We start from the raw sequence: 21,495 nt of genomic DNA on the forward strand, positions 1-21,495 counted from the left end.
TGGGTGCACGTTACGGTTCGGGCAGTATTAATTGCCGAAGGAATGGCATAAATTGCGCCAAAATTACACAATTAATTCAAAATGGCCGACTTCCTGTTCGGTTTCGGCCATGGCGCCAAGAGACTTTTCTTTAAGTTGCAACATGATACAGGTTTGTACCGATTTTCGTGCATGTACGGCAAACCGTATTGTGGGGCTTGAGGCACAAAGTTTCCCGGGGGGCGCTGTTGAGCCATTTTGCCACGCCCATTAATACCAACCATGAAATATCAAATTTATCGCCAGGCCTGGCTTGCATGCAAAATTTGGTGACTTTTAGGGAACTATCAAATATGGCCCAATCAGATGAAGGGGGGCGTGCTTTTTGGCGTCTAGCGTCGCCACGGTAACACTTTTGAAAGAGAAAAGTAATGCGCGTAGTCGCAGGATAGAGACGCACATTTTGATGTATAACAAACCTGGATGCACGTTACGGTTCGGGCCGTATTAATTCTCAAAGGAATGGCTCACATTGCTCCAAAATTACGCGATTAATTCAGAATGTTCAAAATGGCCGACTTCCTGTTCGGTTTCGGCCATGGCGCCAAGAGACTTTTCTTTAAGTTGCGACATGATACAGGTGTGTACCGATTTTCGTTCATGTACGTCACACCGTATTCTGGGGCTTGAGGCGCAAAGTTTTTTCTGTCTGAACCAACCAGATGAAGGGTGGGCGCGCTTTTTGGCGTCTAGCGTCGCCACGGTAACGCTTTTGAAAGAGAAAAGTAATGCGTGTTGTCGCAGGATGGAGATGCACATTTTGATGTATAACACACCTGGGTGCACGTTACGGTTCGGGCCGTATTAACTGCCGCAGGAATGGCATAAATTGCGCCAAAGTGACACGATTAATTCAAAATGGCTGACTTCCTGTTTGGTTTCGGCCATATCGCCAAGAGACTTTTCTTTAAGTTGTGTACTGATACAGGTGTGTAGCGATTTTCGTGCATGTACGTCAAACCGTATTATGGGGCTTGAGTCACAAAGTTTTCCGGGGGGCGCTGTTGAGCCATTTTGCCACGCCCATTAATGTAAACCATTAAATATCAAATTTTTCGCCAGGCCTGACTTGCATGCAAAATTTGGTGACTTTTTGGGCACGTTTAGGGGGGCAAAAAGGCCCTCCTTTCGTCAGAAGAAAAAAGAAAAAAAATTCCTACAGATACAATAGGGCCTTCGCACTGAAGGTGCTCGGGCCCTAATTAAAGCTGCAAGCAGCGATGAACGGGCCCTCGCACTCACGGCCACCGCCCCCCATAAGCATATCAGAAAAGACACCACCCACGACTTCCTATGTCAAACCATTCAAAAGCTATAGCAGAAAAAAGGGACAACCAATGAGAAGAAGGGGCGGGGCTAATTCAGGCCAATGAAGGTCAACGACTCCACACAGAATCTTATGACACCACCCACGACTCTCTATGTCAAACCATTCCAAAGTTATAGCAGAAAATCGGGACAACCAATCAGAAGAAGGGGCGGGGCTAATTAAGGCCAACGAAGCTTAAGAACTCAGTACAGAGTCCCATGACACCACCCACGACTTCCTATGTCAAACCATTAAAAAGTTATAGCAGAAAAAAGGGACAACCAATCAGAAGAAGGGGCGGGGCTAATTCTGGCCAATGAAGGTCAAGGACTCCATAAAGAATCTGATGACACCACCCAGGACTCTCTATGTCAAACCATTCCAATGTTATAGCAGAAAATCGGGACAACCAATCAGAAGAAGGGGCGGGGCTAATTAAGGCCAACGAAGCTTAAGGACTCATTACAGAGTCCCATGACACCACTCACAACTTCCTATGTCAAACCATTCAAAAGTTATGGCAGAGAAAAGTATTCTAGGGGGCGCTGTTGAGCCGTTAGGCCACGCCCATTAATGCAAACCATGAAATATCAAATTTATCGCCAAGCCTGGCTTGCATGCAAAATTTGGTGACTTTTGGAGAACTATCAAATATGGACCAATCACATGAAGGGGGGGCGCGCCTTTTGGCGTCTAGCGTCGCCACGGTAACAGTTTTGAAAGAGAAAAGTAATGCGTGGTGTCGCAGGATGTAGACGCACATTTTGATGTATAACACACCTGGGTGCACGTTACGGTTCGGGCTGAATTAACTGCCAAAGGAATGGCATAAATTTCGCCAAAATGACACAATTTATTCAAAATGGCCGACTTCCTGTTCGGTTTCGCCCATGGCGCCAAGAGACTTTTCTTTTAGTTGTGACATGATACAGGTGTGTAGCAATTTTCGTGCATGTACGTCAAACCGTATTGTGGGGCTTGAGGCACAAAGTTTTACGGGGGGCGCTGTTGAGCCATTTTGCCACGCCCATTAATGCAAACCATGAAAGATCAAATTTATCGCCAGGCCTGGCTTGCATGCCAAATTTGGTGCCTTTTGGGGAACTATCAAATATGGACCAATCAGATGAAGGGGGGGTCCGCTTGTTGGCGTCTAGCGTCGCCACGGTAACACTTTTGAAAGAGAAAAGTAATGCATGTAGTCGCAGGATGGAGACGCACATTTTGATGTAAAACACATCTGGGTTCACGATACGGTTTGGGCTGAATTAACTCTCGAAGGAATGGCATATATCGCTCCAAAATTACGCAATTAATTCAGAATGTTCAAAATGGCCGACTTCCTGTTTGGTTTCGGCCATGGCGCCAAGAGACTTTTCTTTTAGTTGCGACATGATACAGGAGTGTACCAATTTTCGTTCATGTACGTCAAACCGTATTATGGGGCTTGAGGCGCAAAGTTTTTTCTGTCTGAACCAACCAGATGAAGGGTGGCCGCGCTTTTTGGCGTCTAGCGTCGCCACGGTAACGCTTTTGAAAGAGAAAAGTAATGCGTGTAGTCGCAGGATGGAGACGCACATTTTGATGTATAACACACTTGGGTGCACATTACGGTTCGGGCTGAATTAACTTTCGAAGGAATGGCATAAATTTCGCCAAAATGACACAACTAATTCAAAATGGCCGACTTCCTGTTCGGTTTCGGGCATGACGCCAAGAGACTTTTCTTTAAGTTGTCCCATGATACAGGTGTGTACCGATTTTCGTGCATGTACGTCAAACCGTATCGTGGGGCTTGAGGCACAAAGTTTTCAAGGGGGCGCTGTTGAGCCATTTTGCCACGCCCATTAATGCAAACCATTAAATATCAAATTTTTCGCCAGGCCTGACTTGGGTGCAAAATTTGGTGACTTTTTGGGCATGTTTAGGGGGGCAAAAAGGCCTTCCTTTTGTCAGGAAAATAATAATAAAAATTCCTGCAAATACAATGGGGCCTTCGCACTGCAAGTGCTCGGGCCCTAATAATAAAAATTCCTGCAAATACAATAGGGCCTTCGCTCTGAAGGTGCTCGGGCCCTAATGAGATGCAAGAAATAAAGGTTGTAGTGTATATTGGTCGATCACTGAAATGCAGCAGCAAAAAAAAAGTTTTTCAACCTTGACTTAAAGCAACTGAGAGTTTCGGTAGCCCTGATGCATTCTGGGAGTTTGTTCGGCAGTTGAAGAACATAAAGGCTGAACACTGCTTCACCGTGTTTGGTTCTAACTTTGGGTAAAGTAGGCGTGACCCTGACGACCTGAGGGTTCAGGTTGGTTCATGATGGAGCAGGAGATCAGAAATGTATTTTGGCCCTAAACCATTCAGAGATTTATAAAACAACAGCAAGATTTTAAAATCCATTCTGTGGCAGACAGGAAGCCAGTGTAAAGATTTAAGAACTGGAGTTATATGGTCAACTCTCTTGGTCTTAGTGAGGACTCTGGCAGCGGCAATCTGAACTAACAGCAACTGTTTGATGGATTGTTTAGGGATACCCGTGAGAACAGCGTTCCAGTAGTCCAGTCTAGTGAAGATAAAAGCCTGAACAAGTTTTTCTAAGTCCTGCTGAGTCCATTAATCCTTGATGTGCCAGAAAGTCTCACGCAGTTCTTCAACCAGTCTATCAAGGTGTTTTGGTCGTCCGTGTGGAATGCAGCACTGAGATCCAGTAAATTTTGCCACTATCCGTATGTAGCGCCTCTCTAGGGTGAAAACCTATAAGCGAGAGGTGGCTAACCTGAGCTCTTTTTTCCTCAAAACAAAAAAAATTGGGTTTTTGTAATAAACTTAAAAAATACCACCGAAAATGCTTGTGGAAACTTATTTCCTTAATAATCCACCTGTTACATTCAATAACCAAACCAGTTTACCAAAAAATAAATTGTTTACTCAAACTTGGTTTCAAACAGATAAAACAGAAACAGTTCGTTCACAAAATGAAAGAATATAATATATCCCACTTTAAAGGGTCTCCATAAACTCCAAATTAAAACACGTGCAAATTAAATTGAGCACCCTCAATTAACAGTCCCAACGCTGCAGGCCTGAATGCAGCTCGTGTGCGTTGAAGCCTAAAACAAAATGGCCGAGTGTGGTACGCACGCACCATGGATGTATTATAAAACTGGATGGGACGTCAAAAATGGCCGCCCATTCATTTCAATGCATTCTGCTCAGCCAGCGCATAAGCCGAAAAAATCTCTGACTTCCGGGTTTACTTCCGCATACAGCGGCCCAAAGAGCATGCGCAGTTGAGTCACCTCCCATGATGCTCTGGGGCCTCCCATCATGCCCCGGGGCAATGACGCGAGTATTAATATAATATGTATTAATATAATATCTTAATTAATGTATATTATTACATGTATAGTATTACATATATTATTAATGTATTAATATAATATAATTACATAATATATATTAATATAAACATCCGTGGAATGCACGGACACGGCTGTGACGTCAGCCGTGACGTCACGCCCAGAAAGAGACTTTTCTTTGACTTTTCTGGCCGTTATAAAACATTTTTGACAGATATAAAGTCCATGACTTAAAAATATAGAATACAAAGATTAGTAATAGCCGGTGATTACAGCTGGAGGTGTCCTGTGAACAGTTTTAGAGGCTTCTCTTTTACTATTGCGGTCTATGGGAAAAAAGCTTTCTGGGCCGCATGGGATTTTTGGTTGCAGTACCGCGCCTGGCCACTGGAAAAAATCGGCGCGCCTTCTGAGTGGGAGACCCGGGGGCTGGCACGCACGCACGCACGCCTCGTCCTGGTCAAACTCCTGTTCGACTCTGGTGAAAAAACCATAAAACTCGACAGACTTTAAGCCAAAGCTGCCCACGTTTTCCTGGTTTCCTGCCTACCGTCATTCCTCCGCTCTCATGTCGTCTCTCCTGCGTCTCTGCCGCGTCTTCCTCGCGTCTGCGTCTTTTCTCTCAACCCGACCAACATCCGTACCCTACTTTTCAAAATAAAATACATACATTTACTCGTGTACCTTCAACCAGGGGCGATTTTAGCATCAGAGCTTTGGGGGGGCTCAGCCTACCAAAGTTCATGGACCACAGAACCCCTAGGGGGGTCCGGGGGCATGCCCCCCCGGAAGAAAAATTTGTAGATTTTAAGTAAAAATGGATCAATCTGGTGCACTTTGAGGTCAAAATGAAGAGACTAGATCTATGAAGACCTATACACATCAATATCTTCTTTACTGTTCTGTGGTTTTACAGCGATGAAAAAATAATTGTTTCCCTATATATATTCTGCATAGAATTTTGCTTGCATAAATAATACCAAAATCACTTCAGGGGAGACTCAAGTAAAGTAATATTTTGCTTTGTAGGCAAAAGTAAAATTAAATCAAATCAAATGGAACTTCCTAACTTATTGGCTGGAATAATATTCCGACAAGATAATAATATACTGTAAGCTAAAGCAGGAGTTTGCAGTCAACTAGTTGAAAAGCAGCCACTTGCGATTCTGAAGGGCTTAATTTCATTCAGAAGACAAGAGACCCGTTTGAAAATATGTTCTTCACTTATGCCCATATTGTTTCTCAAAAGACATTGCATCCATTTAGACCCGCTTTACTGCGAGCTAGCATGATGGCTGGCTGGCTTGGTGTGTCATGGTAGCCTTGCCAATCGTCACCTGTCTGGCAGGCACATGACAAGTTATTTTGTTTAGCTACTACAACGGTATGCGCTAATTTGCACATCAATATGCGCTAATTGAGTAACTAACGACTCTGACTGCTCAATGCTCACCTCACAGTCTCATCATGAGTGGGGACTGGGGAGAATGATTGTTGACTGTAAAAGGCTACTTCGTTGTGTGTGTGTGTGTGTGTGACCTGTGTGAAGTGAAGGGATTAGGCACATAGATGGAGGAGGGAGCGCCTGGCAGTAGCGGTTCTAGAAACTTTTCGGGTGGGCTGAGTCAGGGCCCCCTTGGTGGGATGAACCCCCCTAAATGTTTGTCAGCACACCCTAAGAACATAGAGGGGGGAACTCACACACAGCGCATTGAGTGGAATCAGAAACTGCTAGTAATGACCACCAGAGGGGAAAAAAAAAAAAAAGAAAAAAAAAAAAAAAATTGTCTCTATTTTTTTGGGGGGGCTGAGACTTCTTTTGGGGGGGCTCAAGCCCCCCCAAAAAGGGCCTAGTGGCGCCCCTGCCTTCAACATCAGCAAAATGCCCGAATGACATTCACAATAATGACATAAAAAACATAATAAATATACTTTTCTTTATAACACAAATAAACATTTGACATAACATAACCATAACCTTTTTTTTCTTTCTTTCCAATCTCAAAGGTTATTTATTTTGAAAATACTCTAATTAATGCCTTTTCAACCTCAAATTTCCACAGGGCTACACGTATGAGGGCGGATGTCATTAAAGACCTTTATTAGAGCTGTCTCAGTGCTGTTATACTAAGAGAATTGTATTTTCTCGTAAATGTTTTGTCTAAAAATCCTTCTCCTCTGTTTTAGGGGCCAGTGTGCTTCATTAGCAGAGTTGAGCATGCTCCAAAGGGCCCACAGCCTAGAGACTTATGGAGTTGACCCGCACCCATGCAAGGTAAACTTTTACTGACATGTTAATTGAAGTGTTAGTTGAAGTTTATTAAATAGAAATGAATGTAATTACACATACTGAACTGTATTTCAAGATTTTACCTGCAATGTTTTTGTCTAACAACAATTATTAACCACAGACAAAATTGGTTTTGTAACATCTGTTGTAAGCGAACATTTTAAACATTTAAACAAACTTGATATGGACAACATGCTGACATCAGATGTCCAAACGTCTGATATAAAAGCACAGTTGAATTGAGCTTCAGATGTTTTTCTGTGTGGACGTAAAGCAGATAAGTTCTCTTAACTCGACTTTGGAGAAGTATCTCCTGCTTCGTATTGTTTATTATGAGCTCAATTGATGTATTACATTTCGGAGACCTGTTTTTCTGAACTGCAGAAGATGAAAAATCATCTACTGCCAGAAATGTCAAGATTTTCCTTCATTTTTGCTGATAATATTGATGAAGATAAGCAAACCATGAGGAGCCAGCAGAAGCTTAGTTTTGTAGCTGTGAGCGTCCTACTTTTTGTGGCTCATGATTAACTTCCCAGCACTGCACATTTTCACATTTGTTGTCACAAACAGCTTTTGGTTCCTCCACAACTTCATTTTTCATTCTGTACAGCAACAGTAAAGACATGCTTGGGTTTCTCAGTGCTCTAAGCATCGCATGTTTAGTTTAAAAAAGGTTTTCGAGCAGGTGTCTGAGATCTGAATTCATTTATTTGAATTGAACTGAATTGATTAACGTTCCCTGTAAAGTCCCCAGAGATTAACTTAATTTTGTATATTTATATATATGTGAACTAAATGTGTTGCAATAAATTGAAATGCAACTACAACTATTTATCAATAACTAATTATCAATAATTAATTACAATAAACCTTTTTCATAATTCAAATTTTTTTGTTTTTCCTTTCCTCTCTTTATGTATTCATACCATAAACACATTTTTTTTGTCATCTGCGAGTCGGTCGTGTCCAAAACATAAACTTGACATCATCATCATCATCATCATCATTTAAAAGAAATGTCCTCTCTTGACTTGACTCCTGTTTTCAATTTTACCTTTCAGCATGTTAAACATATATTTTCATGTTATTTATGCTTATGATTAATATGAAACTAAGCGTAGATGATGCAGAGGTTTGATTTAAGACGGAGGCTTTTACTAATTTAATGACGTTCAGGGTACTTCCTGGACTTTCTGTCACTGTGGAAACATTATCAAAGTAAACTAGAGAAACCAATTTGTTTTACAGATGCCAGCACTTTCTGGAATCAATGCATTTGTTGATAGTTTAAAGATCTTTGATTCCCCTAAGGTGCTGGTATCATTGTTAGGGGTGGGTTAAAAATATCGATATATTGATATTTTATCGATATGCATGTGTAGGAACGATTATCGATACATAAATCCAAGTATCGATTTAAAAAAAAAAATATATATATATATTTTTTAATTTTTTTTTTTTTTTTTTATCCTGATTTTTTCCCCCATTTTAATCACCTAGTGCTCCTACCTAAGTCAGTCCTGGGCATTGCTCCATCTACCAACCCGGGGAGGCCCTGCACTGAGCTCAAGTCTCCTCCTTACTTGAGGAGTGAGCAGGCTGCTTCTTTTCACCAGGCAGGGTGGGGTTTCTCTGGCCGGACGTGGCGCGTGGAAGGATCATGTTATTCCCTTATTGTAACCAGAATATCGATATCGAATCGTATCGGAAATCGTATCGTCTTGGGACCTAGTGTATCGGAATCGTATCGTATCGGGAGGTCAGTGATGATACCCAGCTCTAATCATTGTGCAGGGCTGGACATTAACGCTCATGCGCTTGTCCCAGAGACAGTGAACTGGGCAAATGGGTTGACTGATGCCGAAGCTGAAATTAAATGGAGCCTAACTGTCAGCCACCCTTGATATTTTGCCTTGTGGTTGCAAATGTTTGCATTTGTCATTTTGAAAATTTTCATTGATATGATCTTCTTCTCTTTTTTTTCCTGACTTGTAAACCAGTGAAAGGCATGATGTTTACTTACGTTTAATGTAGATGTGTGTGTGTGTGTGTGTGTGTGTGTGTGTGTGTGTGTGTGTGTGTGTGTGTGTGTGTGTGTGTGTGTGTGTGTGTGTGTGTGTGTGTGTGTGTGTGTGTGTGTACATGCACATACACATTCATACATATAAACCTGTATGTATGATTTTCTGATCACATACTCAGCTCTGGTAGGAGTATCAAAACTAGGGACTTGCTTTCATACATATCAAAAGTGATTAAGAAGTTATTTAAATTATGTCTACTGAGGAGGATTCTCTTCATCCACTGTACTCACATCAGATGGCTGCCTTTAATTTGTTTGATAACCGTTACTGGTGGGACTGTAGGATTAGCCATTTACAGACGTGAAGACTCACATAGCTATGAACAAAAATGTGGGGAACAGAACAGGGAAAAAGGGTGCTATACATGGAAATACGGAGAAGCTCAGACCTGATAAAGATATAAGGGAGAGACAGGAGCGTGTTGTGATGTATTTGTTTCATTTTTGCCTCCCAGCATGAAACTGATTCCATCTTTTCTGCATTTGCTCAGTTTGTACTTGCTGCATGTTGGTTAAAGTGCTGAAGTTTGAAACAATCATATCATTTTTGTATAGGTACTGTTGCAATGGTTTGGTTGGCAAACCAAGCAGGATCTGGCTAATTGGATGCCCTTGCTTACCTCACTCATAGACAGAGTCACTCCAATTAAGATGACTGTTCTTCCAAAATATTTGTATTTGTTTCAATGCTTGCCTATATTTATCCTTGCCACATTCTTCAAGAAAATAGATAATATCATATATTTGGAATGGCAAACAGCCACGCCTGCGTAAGGAGTTTCTACAAAGAGCAAAACGGAGGTATGGCCCTCCCAAATAACCAGTTTTATTATTTGGCTGCCAATTCGTATTGCATGTCACACTGGATGTACTACCACCTATATGAGGAAAGTCCTACGTGGGTGAAGCTGGAGACAAATTCTGGTGGCTCTGCTTCCTTAGCAGCCCTGATGGGTGCAGCATTGCCTTTATCAGTGAAAACAACCAATACAACCCTTGTAGTTAGTCACTCTCTCAAAATGTACTTTCAATTTAGAAAACATTTTAATTTGCAAGAAATAAGCCTTTTCAGCCCAGTAGTATCAAATCACTGCTTTCAACCTTCGACAGTTGACTCAGCTTTTAACATGTGGCATCAAAGGGGTTTGAAATCCTTCAATGACCTTTTTTATTCCCATTTATTATGATGCTTCCAGATAAGGGATTACGTGAAGACTGTCCTTCCGCAGTTCCCCAACAAACCCTCTAAATCAACCATGGATTACATCATGTTTTTCACCCCAACATGGAAGGGGCCAATCTTACATATACGGTTTAATCACAGGATTAGAAAGCATTTCCATGACCAGACTCAGAACTGAATGGGAACAAGACCTCAAAACATCAATGGCAAATGATAATAAACACAAGAAAGATGGCACTAGAGCCCTGCTGTAGCGGGACTGTTTTCTACATCCTGCTCCCGCTGAATTTCTGACCATTACCGCTTGCAACATGTGTTACACTCCCGCCCCTCCCGCAAAACGCACGGCGCACAATAAAGATGCATTGATTTAGTGTCTTCTCCCGTCCCGCAAGAGAGAAGTCCAGACAAATCTATCTGATTTAATGTTAACATGATCATTGTGGAGTTTGATGGATAATTGACAGTTCATAGACACCTGACTGAAAGTTAGATGCAAATTCATCATTGTCATCAGCGCACAAGCCTTTTTTCGCCTTTCGCGCTGCATCAATTATGTGATTGAGGTTATAGCAACGAGAGTAGCTGTGAGTGGCTCAAATAATACTAATAAATAACATGAAATAAACAAAGTTTAGAATGAAACAAATTAATTTAACGAATGAATCGCTTGGCCATTACATTGGAGGGAGACAATGCTGCTGACCGACTGCGGTCCCGTGCGTCTCTCTTCCAAGATGCGCCACAGACACTAAAAACGCAGTTTCTCCAAATATCTGACTTAATTTAATACTTTGTCAGGCATAACGTTAAAGCTTTCTTTTAAAGCCAAAATACGCTTAATGTCTTACCAAGGCGAGTCCGTTTCATTCAACACTCCGACGTGCTTTCTCTTCACATGCATTACCGATGTGCTCCCGTGATAAGCAACGTAGGCTTTGCAAACATTGCAAGTCATCTTTTTATTCACCGTATCGAGGCTAAAATGCTCCCAAACTTTTTATTTTATTTTTTATCAAAGTTTTATTACCCGCAGCTGCGCTCAGACGCTTTCGTGCATGCGCGACTCGACAGAGATTGTATTGAAGTGAGATGCCTCACTCCATTGGAAAAACACGTCTGGCGACAATTGTCGACAATGGAATTCATTGTCGACAATTTTGATTATCGATTTTTGTCGACAACGTCGACGAATCGTTGCAGCCCTAATTGGAAGGCTATCTTTGAGGCTTTCTCCGCTGTCTTAACATTTACAATTGATCCAAACCCTTGGGTGTCCATATTCTGAACCATTCCTGAAGGGATGGAGCTACTTTACCTGTAGGGGGTTATAAAATAGTTGCTCTCACCACCCTCCTGGCACGCCGCCTGATAGTTTTGAGATGGAAAGAGACTGTCCCACCCTCAGTCTCCCACTGGCTAAGGCACAGGTGTCAAACTGAATCCACGGAGGGCCGGTGTCCTGCATGTTTTAGATGTGTCACTGCTTTAACACACCTGATTCTAATGAATCATAGTCATGCAGGATACCGGCCCTCGAGGACTGGAGTCCGACACCCCTGGGCTAAGGGATGTGCTATCAAACCTGAAGCTTGAAAAAATAGGTATACACTAAGGAGCTTTAGAGTGTGGAGCATCTTAGCTTTCAACTTTACTCCATCTTACCAAGTGCCTTGTATTGACCAGTTTTTATTCTCGGCACTCTTGGTAATGTTGCCATAGAGATTTCTGGTGCTCTGTTTGCCTCCCTACTATTTGACCTCCTTTATCACATAATCCATGTGTTTGTGTGTGTTTTCAGGACTTTACAGGCTCCACTGCCTTTCTCGGGTTTACAGCCACAGGTTTTGTGGTCTTCCAGGGGAACAAGAGGATTCACCTTCTCAAATGGTGCCATTTTGCTTTCAAATGCTTGCAACTGTTTACACAAGAAGCAGTCTTTATAAAAATGTATTTTTCATGAAGATAAGTTGTACGTTTTATAAGATATTCAGCCTTTAAAACTTCTAATCAGATTATAAGAAGATAAAGTAATACTTGTTGAGAATGTTTGGCAGCATATGGGGATAATCTTATGTAAACCTGTTTAGTTTTCTTCTGTATCATAAACATTATCAGTATCACATTTATTGAAACTATTTTCTTTGTGGTTATTACAGGTCTGATGTTAGCAAGCTGAAGTTTGAGGGAAAAACCTTTTACGTCATTGGTATCCAGAAAGAGGTGAGTGTTTGTCTCTCAAAGGTTACAAATATATGTTGTGCCGTTTCTTTCTGTCATGATGATGAATTGTGTTTTTTCTTGCACTAAAGCTGATGTCATCATGCTGATTTGATAATCCCAACATCTAACATTTCTATTCCTGCGAGAAAGCACTGTGACTTTGACGTTGCACAGTTACATGTGATCACTTTGAAATCAGTTTGTGTTTGTGACTCTTTATGAACTCCAATTGAACTCTGCTTCGTTCATTTTCTCTCTTCTTTCTGTCCTCCCTTCTTCCTCTCCCTTTTCATGTTTCTTCATCTGTGTAATGGTCGTGTCAGATAAATTGTACTGTTTTTAATCCTTTCCACCATCGCACACACTGGTCATGTGTGTCGCTGTTTCAGATCTCCTTAACAGGCAGGATTCACTGTAACAGGATGGTGGGTGTGTTACGACTAATCTCCTCACTCACATCATGTGCTGGCTGTGGCCCAAATAAGAGACTTACTGCATCTTACAGTAACATAATTTGGTATATCTGGGGAGAAATAAAAATAAAAAAACAGGCTTGAATTTGGGACACAAGCTTCATCTGTGTGTTAGATGTCAATCATCCAGAGCTGTGGTAGATACCGAGCAGCGGCTTTTTAGCCTCACATATCTGCATACTGGATTTTGTTAAAATGGAGATGACGGAATCTAAAGTCAACTTGCTCTTTTATCTACCAACCAGCTGAGTCGTCTCAATCTGTCTCATAACTATTCTCTCAATTACAGCTTAAACCTGCTCATTCATCGCTGCTTACTTGTCAGTCTGCCTGTTTGTCTGTCTGGCAACTCATGAAGGGCTGAAGATTCAGTTTTATCTTTGTGTTTTTGTCTCTTCTTTTTGTGTGTAAACATAGTCATCACTGGTGAGTAAATATAAGCAATATTAGTGACACAAATCTTCCCCTGCAGCCCTGCACTCACCTCAGTTGATGATTGCAGAAACACATATATGTATATATATATATATATATATATATATATATATATATATATATATATATATATATATATATATATATATGTGACCATTGTGATGTCATTTTGTCATGCATTTCCACTGTTTTTCAAGTTATTAAATTTATGCTTTATTTTAATTTCAGACTGTTATTTTGAGTGTTAATTAAAAAGTCCAGGGTTCCCCATGGTTACACTTACATCATCATCAATAAGCTGTAGATTGTGCAGTATCATGATGCATAATCTATAGTTTTGTTGTGTCTGGGTCTTGTGTGTTATACTAAGAACTGTTCAGGAATTTATTGATTTCTTTGTTTTGATCATGTCCTCACATTTGTTGGTGTGAGTGTGTACATGTGTATAATCTGAGGAAGTCTGAAGTCATGTATCTGCATATAAATTGTGCATTTTTGTCCACCATGTAACTGATCACATCTTGATTTCACTCTCCGTCCTCCACTGTGTGAACGTTTCCCACCTTGAGCTGATAGCAACTTTATTGTCGGTTTATAAAAATAACAGTTAAAAAATTGTTCTTTAACAGCAGTTCATTTTAGTGTTATTTTCATTTACGCACTCACCCAGAAGGAAATTTTGTGAATCTACATTTTTCAAAAGAGAGACAGGGGCAACAAAAGACTGCACTAGTGTATTGCTAATTATAAAAACCCCTGTTGGAGCATCTCACCCACTTATCTCATCTCAGGTAATTAGGTAATGGAAAACAGGTCAGTAACAAGATTAGGAATAAAAACAGCTCATAAAACTTATGTATACGTAAAAAAGAGGAGCTTTTTGCTCAGTCTCAAGTAAGACAAGGAAGCGTTCATTGAGAAGGACAACATCAGCAAACAATTTAACATTTGTAGCTTAAGGATTCTCAAATGTTAACTTGCCAAGATTACCGTACATTACAAAAGCTGAATATTTGGAGAATTCAATGAAATATCTGCGTGATGTGTGAGGTGAGGTGGCTGGGAGCTTCAGTGCTGCTTAAAGTCTACCTTACAGTTTCAAAACATCCCCATCAACTTAAAATACAGCAACGTTAAAAAATAGGTTTTTGCAATAGAACCAAGATGAATGAATGAATAAAGTAAAACATTTTTATGTGCCACTAAACATTTTGTGCCACTTTTAAAAGAAATACAGCTCAGCAGTCAAGTATCATCAGGAGGAGCAGTCTCTCCAGGTTGAGTTCAGCAATCAGAAATATGGATCAACAAAGATGTTTTGCTACTTTAGAGGTCAAAAATATGAATACAATACACACATACAATATGCATCCAGGAAAGGAGAAATAATGCCAATTAACCAATTTGCTATGTGACAGAAGCCAGAGGACAACTGAGCTGCTTTTCTAGTGAGTTATTGATGTTGGCTAATAACTGCTGATGTTGTTGTCATACTCCTGTTCCGTTTGTCATCTTATGTTAGACTGTAACAACATTAAAGGTGACATTTTTAAAACTGAATGAAACTGACCAGACACAGAAAACACTGCCTTGATGGGCTTGTACAGTAGTAAGTACATTATATAGCATATTAAAAAAATATATTTCCACAAAATATTATGTGTATACTTTGGAGAAAAGAGGACAAAAAAAAAATTCCCAATTCAAAAGTGAGATAGTGTTCTGGACCAGACTTGCTGTCATTGAACTTAGTTTATCACTGGATCCATGAAAAAAAAATTACAAATCTAAAAGAAAGAAACATGGGTAAACAAAATCCAAAAACCTTCTAAGGGCATAAAGTTGTTCAAGACGTACTGACATGTGACAGCACCATACTGTATATGCAGAAGGAAATATAAAATTTGTTGTTTTAAATCATCATACAGTATGTTGCTATCAACATAACTTATTTTTGTCACAGTTGCTTATATCAGCAAGACAATGCCCGATCACATTCTGCACATATTACAAAACATTATACCATCATGAAGCTTCAGTAAAATATTAAGGACATTAAATTGGCCCATCTGCAGTTCAGACTGACGCTGACTGACTGAACTGACTGGAAAACATTTCCCCTCTTAAACGAGGGCTAGGATTTAGTCTCCTCATTTTAAAAATACATATAGGTTCAGTTTTATTAGAAGGTTGAAGCAGTATGGTGGTAAGCAAACCCCTGTCCAAACTTTTTTGTAAAATGCTGACATTGCATTTGAAATAACCTTTTTTTTTCAAGAAAGCATTGAAAGGTTCAAAATCTTTATATAATTTTTTATTAAATGTGAAGATTACATTACTTGCAAATTCTGTCACACTCAAATACTATTTGTTGCCATTTAAAATTGAATACTGATTTATTTTCAGCTTTAAAGTATTGATTATATGTAGTTATATCTGTAACTGCTGTTAATGCTCTCATATTGAATTATCTGTGTATTAAAGTATGTGAAAGTGCTTGTATGCCTTTAAATCAACATAATAAATTATGTAGTCATGCTTTTAAAGCACCTCTGCTTGTCAGCCAAAGTGGGACTACAAACAATTTGTCAAAAAATTATTCAACATGAAGTCCTAGCTCTTTCACACATGTGACAGCGCACACATAAAGCCAGCACACCCCATGATAAATAGGGTGGTGCATGATAAAGAGGGAGCTGTGCATCATAAGCTGTGTTCCAGTAACTCAGTCTCATGCTATTGATTTAATCGCATCATCGCTGACTCTCACTCACCCTCCTCACCTTTGAGTGGCATCGATCTGGTATCTCATGTTACCAGACATGCAGGACTAACAACTAAACATCTACAGGAATAAATCCCCCCTCTTAGTCCAATAAGATTGTTCTTTTCTTTTTCAAGCTACAAGCCCTTTTACCCCTGAACGCTGTGGCCAAGCCTCTGTATCTTTTTTATACCTTGCCGGTTTACAGCTTGTGATCTGTGGGTCAGCATTTTGCACAGCTCCCTCACGTTGTGTTCAGCACTTTTCTCTATTCACACACCTTTTTGTAATCATTCTGTTTTTCTCTCTGTCTGTTGCTTTCTTTGCAGAAGAAACTGGTGTTGACATTTCACACTTCAACCCCTGCCGCATGCAAACACCTATGGAAGTGCGGCGTAGAAAATCAGGCCTTTTACAAGTGCGTCTGCACCTACACGAACACGAACACGATACATTAACTGAGTTTGTTCTGAGACTACGAGGATCATTTTTCCCCAAAACGATCTATCAGAAAATCTAAAGTATTTATGAGGAGTTGATTTAGACAGCTCTGATCTTTGATCTTTCTTGTGGTTGCTTGTATGTTTATTCAAAGTGTTTCAATGAACAATTCTTTTAGTTTCATATCTATTTTTATGACATTAGCAGCCTTTTACCTCCTTTTCCTTGCCCTCAGTGGGCCTGCAAGAGCAGGCTGCCGTCCTTCAATGGGGAGCAGGTGATTGCTCCGAGGCCATTGCTCAGATCTGCAAAGACTATTGACCCTGCTGGCACAGCAGGAATGGAAACAATCTTGGGGTAAAGGCTTTAGCGTGACAGCAGGGACTAAACTCTGCTTTTGTCTGTGATTAATGGGGATGGGAGTGAGCAACCAACATGGATAAAAATGTTACTTTAGTGAGGATTTAAAGAAAATATCAGATAAAGCAGGTTAATGAACTGCTTAAAAATGAAACAGCGAGATTTGTGATGATGATGCTGACGTTGTTGCAGAGATCAAGAATCCAGACTCCTTATGACATGTGGCATTGCCCCTTTCGGGTGCAGAGAGAAATCCAAACACATCACTACATGTCCTATTTTTCAGTTTAATTTCATGAAGTTCACTTTTGGCCTTGAGAGGATAAAAGGAAGATAAATAATGGATTGCTGCAACAAACAACAAAGTATACAGTATGCCAATTTCTTCATTAAACACAAATATATATATTTTTACATTTCTGAAAATGACAAAGCAGTTTGTAGTTGTATATGCTCTGGTGATAGTCTCTGTCTGATTAGCCCAGGAAATTGCCAACAGCTTGTATGTCTCTGAGAGATAGACAGAGACAGTGGGGATGGATACCATCTCAGATGTCAGGCATGCATCAGAGCTGCTAAATCAAATCAGAGTAAATTGAGTTTGTAAATGGCAGCCAACCAGAGCACTGAACAAACTAACCCATGAAGAAGAGCAGAGGGGTGTGTCTGTGCCCTGGCATCAGCTTAGTTGCTCTGGAGTTTGGTTTCACATAAATAATTAATCTTATCTACAACCGTGAATCAGGAAAAGTTGAAATGTGGTGGAGAAAAATAATGAGGAAAAAAAGTTATGTATTTAATTAAGATCGCAGAAAGTATGATGCAGCCTAGACAATTGTCCATCACTGCAAGATGCTGCAAAGCCACATGTCAAAGGCTGTGGCTGCAGAAGAGCAGTGTATGGGGAATGAACCGGTGTGCCTGCAGTCCTGACCTTCCCTTTATAAAGTACGTGTGGAGAAATTCAACATGCAGCAGTGTCCCCGTACTGTTGTACACTTTAAGGTGCATTTTCTGGAAGAATGGAACCAAATAACACCTGAGTTTGTAATAGATTCTTTCACACACACTACAACACACTACACAGTCGCCAAACTGCACCCGTCACTGTCTTGTCTTTTCTTCCCTACTCTTTCATTTCCTAATCTTTCCTAGTTTTTCACGTTCCACCTCTGCTGATCTTTGGCAGATTTAAAAAAATATATCTTTTTCTTTCTTTTTTTTCTGAGGACCAATAAAATATGATAGACTGTTTGGAGAAGGAAACACACACACACACACACACTCACTTAAAACTGTGTGTGTGAAACGATAACTCTCAGTTGATTACATATATTTCTTTTGTTTCATCTTTCTTCCATCTGACAGGTGTGCAAAATCGAGTCAGATAAAGACAGTTTCCAGCAGTAACATCTTCTTCAAAGGCAGCAGGTTCAGATACAGGTGAGGCGGAAGCTGGTGTTCAAATGTGTGGGTGTAGTGAGGGAGACAACGATGACAGTTTGTCATAATCACTGACAGTAAAATCAGAAAACAGACACAAAGAAAAAAGGGTAACTATTTGGAAATAACTATCACTGGAACTTTTTAACTCGACAAACTACCCTGAAGTCTAAACCAGTTGTTTCTAAAAAGCACAAAAACAATTTAAAAGCAAAGTTAAACAATATTTACCTGGTCACATGAACATGTTTTGGGTGTGAATGCTGCTTCTTCATCTGCAGTGATTTACTGATGTAGTGTCCCAGGAAAGCTTGTTTCTGCAGCCATGTTAGTCCTGATTCTCATTTCAGACTAAGCTCTTTATCTTACACTCCTCTCTGCACCATTTCATCAGCTAGCTAAAGGGGGCCTGCTTAAGGGCTCAGCAAAGTCTAATACCATATGGCAATGTTTGCTCTGAAAATGGGAATTGGTCATTAATGCTAATACAAAAATGTGCTTTATATGTCACAGATTAAGGCAATTTGTGTATACAGCTTGCACTGATCACGCTGATTTCAGGATTTGTCAGCCCACAGTATTGATTTGACCGCCGCTACTGTTTTGAAGTGCATGTGGGTGGGCCACACCAGATGTTTTATTTCATCCTCTAATTTACAACCTAACCGTAAATCTCAACAACAACAACAAAACAGACTAATGAGTAGGATGTTGCCGTCTCCTGGCCCTGAAACAGAGCAGTGAGACCGCAGAAGCTGTCGTGGCCTTAGGAATTAGACCAGTGGAGGTGTTGACGAATGGCAGAATCCTGACAGAAATAGCTTTGACTATGAACAACATCAGCTAAATGGATTTAAAAAATCTTGTTCTTCCTGTAGCTTTTCAAATGTCTTGTTTTTCCTAATTTACCCCAAACTTATAACAGCAAGAATGACTAAAGACATTGTTTAACTGGTTGAACTAAGTATGACTTAACAAGTAACATCAGTCTTTATCACAGAAGGAGCTTGGATGGACCTTCAAATACACATTTGTTTTTCTTTTTTGTAATAAAGTAATTCGTTAATCTTATCCACTAAAATATTTTTGATCTTGTACCGGTAATTGTTTTTTACCATTGAATTTTGAATAATGCACTAGGATAAACATGTAAAGCAGTGATTTGTCTTCATCTTACATGCACCAAATGTCTGTTTGTTCCTTTTAGTGGAAGAGTCGCGAAGGAGGTGATGGAAGCCAGCTCTAAAATTCAGAGAGAGCCCCCAGAAGTGCGCAGGTAAGATATCTACAAAATGATACCTGGGCACAAATATTACAGAATATGATGTGCTTATTGAGCTGAAAACACACAACAAAATCTAATGATGCAATTCTGTAAAGAAATAAATAATAAAAAGCTCTACAGATGGTTGTTGGTGTTTTTGCAGAGCGCAGTTTGGTCAGAGTCGAAGTTTCAACTCGCTGAGCCATAAGAATCTCATCATGAACATGGAGCCCCTGGTACCTGCACTGCCCTCTACAAATGAATACGAAGAGACGGCGACAGAAAACGGTAAGGAGATACTGCTTAGTCTGCAGACAGCAGATGCAGGCTCGCATCCTCCTGCCACAGGCCTCTGGAAAGTCACATGGGGACTGATTTGTGTAGGAAGAAGCTCATGTGCAACACTCAGAGAGAGAGAGGAAGTTAATTGAGCAGCTGATACTCCCATCCCTCCATCAGCTTTGCTGTCTCCCTGGAGACACCAATTGCAACACACTAAAAATACCCCTCCCATAATCCTCCCTGAGGATCCCACCATGACTCCAAGTGTCTGTGTGTGTGTGTGTGTGTGTGTGTGTGTGTGTGTGTGTGTGTGTGTGTGTGTGTGTGTGTGTGTGTGTGTGTAACTTTGCGTGTGCTTTTCCAGAGTTAGACTCATAGTCTCTGACATCAAAGGGACTCATTTGTCACTTTATCATTGAGGAAGGCTCCATCAGCTCTGTTCTAAGTCTATTTGTGTGCCCTCACACTTTGGTTTGGCCATCTCCCTGTACAAGGGCGTTTGTGAAAAATTACAGGTTTTGACAGTCAGTGGCAGTGAATGAAACACAATTTCAAGATTATTGGGAGTGTTTGTAAATTAAACAGTAAGCTGACTGCAATACAATAAGGTGTTATATTGGTCCTATTTAATACAAGAAAATCTTACATACACTGTTTTTATGGGTTTATTGCCTATGTTAGTTTATACTGTTTCAAGAAATGCCTAATAGACTCCATGTATGGAGTATGCAATGGGAAACTGTAATAAACTAATGCAAGAGGAGGACTCAGATGCAGGAGCTGGAAGGGAGTTCAATTGCTTTTTTATTTAAAGAACTTTTGGCACTAGTGGCCTTTATTTAAAGTTGGTAGACAGGAAATGGGTATAGAGAGAGGGGGGAAAGACAGGCAGGGCCCCCACCTGCGCTGCCTGCACGAGGTCTACAGCCTCTGTATATGGGCCCGCTCAACCCACTGAGCTACCCAGGGCCCAGCTCAACAACTTTTACAGAGAATTTTTATTTCAAGCAACAAAATCCAAATTAAAGTTCTGCATATACAAAAAAATCTAATAGAGAAGTCTCTACACAAAAACTGGACAAGCAAGGAAAAACGCAGGGAACAGACAAGTAAAACACACACACACACAACCACACACACACACATATATATAAACACACATGTGGGCTGATGAGGCGCTGAACAGGAAAAAATATATAAATAAAACAGATGCAAAAAATAAGAAAATAATTAACATGTGGCTATGAGGCTTCATGGAGAAAAGAGGAAACCCAAAACAAACCTAACTAAAAGCAGGAGTGCAAGCACCGTGACAAATACACATTTTATATTGAATTTAGATGCTACTATTTTCATCAGCATACTTTCACTGAGGACAAATGACAGATTTACGTATGTTCAGATGACCTGCTGCACAAAAGTCTTTGATTAGACACAATTTTTACCATATTATTATTTTAGTATTATGTTCCAAGGAAACATTTTTTTAATGAGTAGTTAATAAATGTTTATTCTAGAAAAGAGGTTTCTGGGAGAAGAATTT

At 40.2% G+C, this 21,495-nt stretch overlaps 1 protein-coding gene across 3 annotated transcripts in view; it reads left to right on the top strand.

Annotated features, from left to right (window-relative positions):
- Positions 1 to 21,495, top strand: part of frmd3 (FERM domain containing 3) — a 120,321-nt gene that overhangs the window by 73,534 nt on the left and 25,292 nt on the right. For all 3 annotated transcript variants that reach the window (XM_061729283.1, XM_061729284.1, XM_061729285.1), the window contains 7 exons: positions 6,896 to 6,983; positions 12,069 to 12,157; positions 12,427 to 12,490; positions 16,492 to 16,580; positions 18,332 to 18,406; positions 19,614 to 19,682; positions 19,834 to 19,958. In XM_061729283.1, coding sequence (XP_061585267.1) covers positions 6,896 to 6,983; positions 12,069 to 12,157; positions 12,427 to 12,490; positions 16,492 to 16,580; positions 18,332 to 18,406; positions 19,614 to 19,682; positions 19,834 to 19,958 — 599 coding nt within the window. The remainder of the gene's footprint in view (positions 1 to 6,895; positions 6,984 to 12,068; positions 12,158 to 12,426; positions 12,491 to 16,491; positions 16,581 to 18,331; positions 18,407 to 19,613; positions 19,683 to 19,833; positions 19,959 to 21,495) is intronic.

This window comes from Cololabis saira, chromosome 9 (genome assembly GCF_033807715.1).
Source record: "Cololabis saira isolate AMF1-May2022 chromosome 9, fColSai1.1, whole genome shotgun sequence".
In the NCBI taxonomy this organism is placed as follows: domain Eukaryota; kingdom Metazoa; phylum Chordata; class Actinopteri; order Beloniformes; family Belonidae; genus Cololabis; species Cololabis saira.